This window comes from Micropterus dolomieu, linkage group LG18, assembly GCF_021292245.1.
Source record: "Micropterus dolomieu isolate WLL.071019.BEF.003 ecotype Adirondacks linkage group LG18, ASM2129224v1, whole genome shotgun sequence".
Lineage (NCBI taxonomy): Eukaryota > Metazoa > Chordata > Actinopteri > Centrarchiformes > Centrarchidae > Micropterus > Micropterus dolomieu.
In genome coordinates this window covers 7,944,421-7,952,422 of record NC_060167.1, presented here as the reverse complement: position 1 = coordinate 7,952,422, position 8,002 = coordinate 7,944,421, and the positions used below count along the sequence as shown (strand labels likewise).

General features: G+C 37.7%; 1 protein-coding gene across 1 annotated transcript; it reads left to right on the top strand.

Moving 5' to 3' along the window:
* Positions 1-1,973: 1,973 nt before the first annotated feature.
* LOC123956810 lies at positions 1,974-7,999 on the top strand. The gene is made up of 5 exons (XM_046029254.1): positions 1,974-2,080; positions 3,793-3,992; positions 5,218-5,401; positions 5,759-5,861; positions 7,621-7,999. The coding sequence occupies exons 2-5, from the start codon at positions 3,820-3,822 to the stop codon at positions 7,737-7,739; spliced, it is 579 nt and encodes a 192-aa protein (XP_045885210.1). The 5' UTR covers positions 1,974-2,080; positions 3,793-3,819; the 3' UTR covers positions 7,740-7,999.
* Positions 8,000-8,002: the final 3 nt, after the last annotated feature.

Here is an 8,002-nt window from a genome sequence, read left to right as displayed (position 1 = left end):
CATTAAAGATATTTACAAAAAAACTCTGTAAATGTCTTGCTATATATAGTTATATATATATATATAACTATAAGCCCTAAGAAACTTAGAATTATGATGCCCTAACTGCTTTGAAGGACAAGGAAAATGACTTGGCGCACAGGAAACATGTCATTTTGAGAAAACGACTGTAGAAGATTAGCTAAAGCAATAGAAACACACTTTGCTTGTTAAAAAATGTCACATGACCACATCTATTATAGATATATGATATCTGAACTAGCTAACATGCTCTAGAAAAGAAACTTTAAAATTATAAATTATTCAATATGGAGAGTTTTAAAAAGACCAGTTGAAATTTACGCACTCTGCAGTTGACGAACTTTGTGTAAAATAGACACAAAATAATGGTTATATTATTCAAGGTTGTTTTGTACATTTTATAAAAGTGTGGTAATAATACTTAGAAAATAGACAGATTAAAGCAAAATCATAATTTTGGACTGTGGTGTCTTGCCTTAAGGGAAGGAAAAGTAAATTAATATAAATAAGCCTGGAAATGTATACACTAACACACACATTATTTTCACTAACCTTTCACTGACACTAATTTATTCACTAACTCACACATTATATTTTCATTCATGTGTGTTGCAGTTGAGTATAAGGTCCATTGGCCCATTAAGTTCAGTTGTATGTGAGTTTAAATTTATAAAAGAATGATTTGACAGATGTAGGTACTCTATTATAAACAATAAGGAAATAGTGATTTATAATTTCAGGGTATTTCTCTATTTCTCCAGACTACAAAATAAAAAATAATTCAGAGAATTTAATACTTTCAAGGCATAGCCTATTGTTAATTCAGAGTTCAATAAAAGGTGCTTTTCAGTAAAATATTGGTCTTCATCAAGGCATTATTAGGGAATTACAACATCAGCCAATACATTGTTTGTTGTGGTACGCACTAAATAACAATTGACATGCATGTGCACAAGCGTGGTGACGATGTGTTACACAGTCCTTTCAGTGTTTTCACGTGTTTCACTGATTGACAGTCAATGGAAGTAATACAAACGCAGCTAACATGGAAAACAGGTTTAAAAATATTAAATACAACCTGCTTTGCAAATTGGAAGGAAATGCTCTCTCTGTAGTTAAGCCTCAAGGATGATGTGTTTTGGTGAGAGTTTGGTTTCTTTTTAATAAGTAGAGTTAGAGAGTCCATCTACAGCATTTTGAATGGTTACTTACTGTATCTGTGCATTGTGTTTATTAACACTGCAATGTAATTTAAGATACTTCTCATTTCATTTGTGTGATTACAGGGCTAGCAATGAAATAATTTGTGAATGCTCTCAGATGATAACAGGATTTTGTCTTTCTATATGCCACATATCATGTTGTATATTATATCGCGCAGACAGAGCAGCCAGGGGGAAAAAATGTTCACATGAGCCAAGCAATTCTGAGTCAGACAAATATCTCCCACTTGCCGAAAAGAACAAGTGTCAACAAACTGGCAGGTAAATGTCTATAAAGCAACAGCCTGCAATTGATTATGTTAATTGAAAAGGAACTGTACCCTTTTCGTTTGTAACCCATTATTTAGGCTCATTTTCCATTGATTTTGTTGAAGTAGCCATCTTCAAATCCATGTGATTCCAGTCCAGAGTTAAAATGTCTTTATTTCTGCCAACAAATGTCAATGAGCCTGCTGCAATGAACCATAAGAGGCGGGCAATGGCAATGTTTCCTCTAGGATTTTTTACAATACTATTAGGCTTATAAATAAAAACACTAATACAAGTACTTATATGGTGCTCTCCTAACTCTAATCTGTTTGGCCTTGTGATGGCATTAGTAACTGATTAAAAAAAAAACAATTAATGTGATGACATCACATTATCACCACTGGGGCAAAGGCTTTAAGCATCAAAAAAGGATAGATTTAGGTTAGTGTAACATGTTTCCAGTGGTGGAAGAACAGGATGTGTGTGCATGTCTCATGTTTCCCTGTGTTACAGAGTGTTATCTGATCCACATCTCATTTCCACAGTGAGAAGCTGATCCTGCACAGCTCTGCATCAGGCAAACAAAGGTAAATTAAGATTGTTATCTAATACAATCATTTCATCATGGGATTTCAGCACTGTAGCACCATCTAAATAATGGCATACAGCTTGTTATATGCTAAGTAATGATGTAAAGGACAACTTCAAAGTCTTTGATTTTTTACTTATTTGTTCCTTTGCTCGTGAAAGTCTTCAGTTTGTATTTATTGTGCTGGTTATGGTGGTGTTGTGATTTACAAGACATTTTTTAGAAAAAAATGAAGTTACAGTAATAAAGTAAATCGAGATCTTTTTGTCACACATTTTCTTTCGTTGCTACAACTTTATAAACAACAGCTAGAATTTTACTATTCAAATCCATTTGCAGTATCAGTGTTTTTGAGATGTTTCAAACTAGAAACAAAAGGATCAGATGTGATGAAGACGGAAACTCATCCAGTACATGAAAGGGATCACTACATGAACGTTTGACAGTTTAATCTGACCAAAATTTTAGATTATTTTTAATTACAAGTAATCCAACCTAAAGGACAAAAAAAAACCCTGAATTAGTCATTATAAGTTGTATCTAAATTATTTATATATTTTACATTGGGTGGCTTTGGCTCAGGAGGTGTCCTTGGACAAGATACTGAACCCTGAATTGCCCCTGGCGGCCGTTCAGACAGTGTATGAATGTGTGTGAATGTTAGTTTCTGTTTGAGCACTTAGGCTCAGTGAATGAATGTAGTGTAAAAGCGCTTTGAGTGGTCGAAAATACTAGGAAAGCGCTATACAAGTACGAGATTTACATTGACGTGAGTGTGTTCTGATCTGACACCCCTACTGGCAGGACAGTATCTATTGTCTTTTAAAACCATGACAGATTCATTATTCATTTTCTGGTCTGCCACCTGTTTGGCTAATATAAGACAACTAAAATTGTTCTATCGAGGTAAATGTTTAAAGAGACAAACACTGATGTTGGTATGAGACGGTATGCGAACAAGATTATCCTTTGTCAAAGTCAGATGCTGCTGTACATTTTAAATAATGTCCTCAAGGTTAGTAAACATCAAACACAGGAGTCTCTCAGATAATTTAAAGGCCCTATAGTTTTGTGTTATGTCTAGCAGTTTCAATTATTTCAACTGTGTTTCTGAGAATAAATGTTTTTTCCAGAAGTGTGGCAAGGGAGAAAAATGTGGTAGAGATTTTCAGTTTTCCACCTCCAATGAAGAGCGGCACTTCTCATCCAGTGGCCTACAAACTCAAATGGGTTTCTTTCTGTGTCTGTCACTTTTTCTGAAAGGGATACTACCAGCAGAGAAATAATGCAGTAGATTTCTTTTAAAATTACAAGTTTATCATATTATATGTATATTATATGTGGGATAGATTTTGAATGTGCAGAACAAAACACAGGGTGATTTCATTTAAGATGCAGATTGTGATCAGTTTCCTTTACATTGTCATTTTTATTTTTCTCCCACCGTTAGGGTTAGGGATGTTTCTTACCCAAGTGCACCATGGGAGTTGTTATTGACTTCTCTTCAGTTTTTATGTTAATCGTTTGTACTGATGATTCAGCTAAGAATGTAATTGAGAAAATGAATTGTATTGAGAGCCCCTGGTAAATTTGTTCCCACTGCAAATTTGTGAGGCAGGTTGAACCTGGTTTCAGGTACTTTGCATTAATAATACTATTTAAATTTAACATTTAGTTAATTTGAAACTGTGTCAAAATGGTATAAACCAGTTGCTAAATTAGGCCTTCTGACTGGAGATGCGTGGCCTGCTGACGACCCAGAACCAGAACTGCTATCGAGAGCAGATCCAGAAGGAGATGTTCACCCGCTTGGCCTGGAAGGACCGCTATGCTAAACTTTACCCATCCTGCTACAATCCCCGAAACGACACAGAGCCAACACAGCTGCCCCATCTGCCTGCTGACCCCCGGTGAGTTGCTTTATTCACATTAAACCTGTCTGTCGGAGGGGTTTTCATGTAAAACTGCAGATCTGTTATCAGCCTTAATCCAATGTGTTTGTTGTACCAAATTTTATTTGTCCAAAAAAAATTATGTTTTCTGTAGATTGAGTTAAAGTAGTATGGTCTAGCGAAGGTACAGTAAGAGTCACCCTCTTAACTGCAACAAACATCGGGCACATCACGTAGCATTTTTTGACGTGTGTCACCTAATGCCCACAGCACACAGCAGATGTGCCATACGGACAGAAAGATTTTAAAGAACAAGCAATAAAATTTATGATTTTTGAGTTGGCAATGAAAATAGAACATTGGCATCAATGAGGAGTGAATTCATTCATATCTGTACTGTTTAATGAGCTTTAGTGTTATTTGTAAAGACTTCAATCCCCGGTTTAATCCCCACCTCCTCCTATCCATGTGGAGAAGTGTCCTTAGGCATGGCACTGAACCCCAAATTGCTCCTGATGGTTGGACAGCACCCATCTCTGTGTGAGTGTGTGTGAATGAGCATCAAAAACCTTGTAAAGCTCTTTGGATAAAAGTGCTATATTATATATATATATATAATATATAGCCATTTTTTCACATTTTTCCAAGCGCAGACACTAGAAAACACCTGGGATTTGGTCCCACCAATTGCAGTAGCCTACATGCAGGAGGAGCAGATGCAGTTTATAGTGTTTATTAAGAAACAACAAAAATCAACATGCTGACGCAGTGAAGAGGAAGACAAGTGTCCAAAACAGGGAGGTAGCTCAAACATAAAGCAAACAAAATCCAAATGACACAGGCTACAATCCAAAATCCAATAATCCACAAAGACATCCAGAAACACAGGTAGGAAACACTGAAGCCAGGCATGGATAGTCAACAAACTCATGAAGACGAGTCAACACTAACCGGTGGAAAGACACGGACGTCATTACACAAGAGGGAGGTGATTAACAAGGCACAGGTGAAACTAACCAGGGAGGAGCAAATAATCAAACTAGCAGGAAACCATGATAGAGGAAGGGAAGTGACCAGAAACTGCAGAAGAGGGAAATACCAATGTAAAACAGAAAACATGGGGAAAATTATTAAGAAATGACAGAGCAAAAGAATTTAAAACAGAGAACGAGAAACCACAAAGACAGAAAGTGAACCACAAAAACACCAGAAAACCATGACACATTTATGCTTCACCCATCAGGGCTGTACTGCCTCCTGTTACAAGGACAACTGAGAAGCAGAGCGACCTTCTTCTTCCTGCTCCTCCACCTCCTCCTCGCCCAGTGTTCTCTTTGAAAGGAGAGGAGCGGCTCAATGTGCCCCCCCAAATGAGGCCAGTTTCTCCCCAGACCAGACATGCACTCTATCAGGACTCTTCTCACCATGTACGAGTCACTTTTGGTTTAACATGTAACATTCTTCCAGTAGACTGAAGTACCAGTGCACAGTTGATTGTAGAAGTCGGATTTTCTAGGTTTTTTTTACTTGCAGCTTGAAATTAAAACTTGTTTTATCTTAATTCTAGTAGTAATATTATATATTAAACAGTAATATTATATATTAAACAAAAGCCTCTTCTATTGTTAGTTTGATGACTAACAAAAAGATTTTACTTTCAATTAACTGACTATTAAACAGAGGGAGCAATGTCATGATTGATTAGTCAGTAGACCTGTATTTATTGCCAAATGGTTCTAAAATTATATATTTATAGGTAATTTTAAACTTAATGTCATCTGCAGGGCAAAGGACGGAATCTATACCTGCAGAGACGTGGCCGGATTAGACCTGAGGAGAAGTTTGACTATCCTTTGCTCTCGTCCTGGGAGTACGGGTGGAGGCTGGGTAAGTTAGAGACACTGACTGCTTCACTTCTACCTGTTTATACCATATGATGCATTTGAAACAACTCGGAACTCGAACATTTACAACCTCTCACTAGAAAAAGTACACTCAAAGACAAATCCATCTACCCTGACATCATAAAGAAGCTCCTGTCTGACGTTACACAACAATGGCAGCACCCATGGAAGCGCATACTGTAAATGGTAAACCATCAACTAAAAAGGCAAAGTCTTTGCCTGTATAAATTAATTAAATTAAAATACATACATACTGTCATATAGTTAAACCTGTTCTGCTTGTAAATTGATCGTCGATCGTCACCAATATTATTAGGTAGCTGGTTATGGTAACAGTCTGTGAAAGTCATCTTTGCACAAACGTTATTCTGGAAAATGTTAAACAAATGTGAAACCATTAGAAAATATACAACATTATAAAATAAATATACATTTACTGACTTTTGCAGGTTACGGACATGTATGTTTATAATGTCACTCATTTTCAATAAAAAAGCCGTGTTTTTAATTAACGGCAAGAAAACTGCTGGCAGTTCAATTGAACGTGGACATGGCAAAGAAACATAAATTTGTTACGATCAGCCATGTTTTTGTTTACGTTTGCCGTCGTGCACCTGGAACGTTTTGAGGTCAGGGAAATTCTGACCTCCAACTTCTAATGGAACGCAGCCATAGTGGCTGTGTTCGAAACAGAAGGCAGTTGCCTCGTCGCTTTACTGCCCCTCTGCCGTAATAGACAGGTGCCTCAGAAGGCATTACTTTCGAGTGAAGGCATGTCTATGAACAATGGTTTTGAACAGCCTTTTAGGGCAGTATTTTCAGCAACATGTGATGTCAGCACGCCATCTTGCGTCTCTTCTGGCTGTCAGTCACTAGCCTTAGCTTCAGATAGCTAGCTATTGAAAAGGCAAATGGATAACAGACGCCTCAGAAATCATGCTAAACAAACTTTGTAAGTTACAGTCACAGGCTAACAGGATAGTTCAGTGTTCAGTTCTCGCTAACATTTCAAAAAGCAAAAAAGCTAAAATACTTTTAAAATTTGATATTTGTAGACAAATTTCGGCTTGTTTGCCTGCCATCTTCTCCATTTTTCTGAGCTACCGCTGGCGCACAGATTTATGGGTAATAGTCAGCATCGAGTCAGCGTCAAAAACTGCCCCTATAACGGTCAGTTTTTAAGGCATCTTATGAGACAGGAAAAGATCTTTAGATCTGTTTGGAACAGCACTTGATGCCACGCCGCCCTGTTAGACATCTTCTGAGACAGCAGCTTTACCAGTTTCAAACCTTTTTATTTACAATCTATGTTTCAAACACAGTCAGTGTCTCTGGGTGCTGCGCTCCAAACATGGCGTCCTTATGCCACTTGTGTCGAGTGTGTAGGCGGTGCATGTTGTTGTCCTACGCACTTCTTGAGACATATTCAGTCAAGAACAAAAATGTGAACCTCATGGTGGCGCTAGAGGAAGAGTCAGGGGATCAACAAAATTGTCTTATCAAGCAATCAATGCTGTTATTTTTCTGATTAGGAACAATCTTCAGACTGCTTCTTGCAACTAATTGTGGATGACACTGTCCAAATGTAATTTATATCTGTTTAATTTTAACTCTTCTAGATTGAACTTGTGTGTGAATTTGTATCTGTGTATAAAGCAAGCGACCACCATCACCACCATCATATTGTCTTTGTTCTAGCTCAGTTTGTCCTCCTGATTAATGGCGTCTGTCTGGATCCACAGGTGACTACACTCTGGATTACAGAACTCCGTCCCGCGCCAAATCCTCGGTGGTGAAGAACACTTTCTATGCCAGGAACGGTGTGTTCAACAGCCCATCGGCTACCGACACACTGGGCTGACGTTCAGCCTTCAGACACCAGACACCAGAGGTCGCTCTCTAATGAGAGTGCAGCAATCAAGCTTTGATGTGATAAACACTATTCCTGACACACTTGTTTTAATGCCCAGTAGTGCTAACAAATCCCAAATTGTCCTCCCAGCTCTTGTCATTTGGGAATTTAGGGGTATTATAAACCATTTTGGGTTATGATCATGACAAATATCCTCGTTACCATTGAAACTACTGAATACAGAAGTTTTTGTTATACCAAGCTTTCAAATT

Coding starts and splice junctions, on each gene's coding strand:
- LOC123956810 (XM_046029254.1), top strand. CDS start 3,820: ATGCGTGGCCTGCTGACGACCCAGAACCAGAACTGCTATCGAGAGCAG. Junction 3,993..5,217: donor CATCTGCCTGCTGACCCCCG/GTGAGTTGCTTT, acceptor TTCACCCATCAG/GGCTGTACTGCCTCCTGTTA. Junction 5,402..5,758: donor ATCAGGACTCTTCTCACCAT/GTACGAGTCACT, acceptor TGTCATCTGCAG/GGCAAAGGACGGAATCTATA.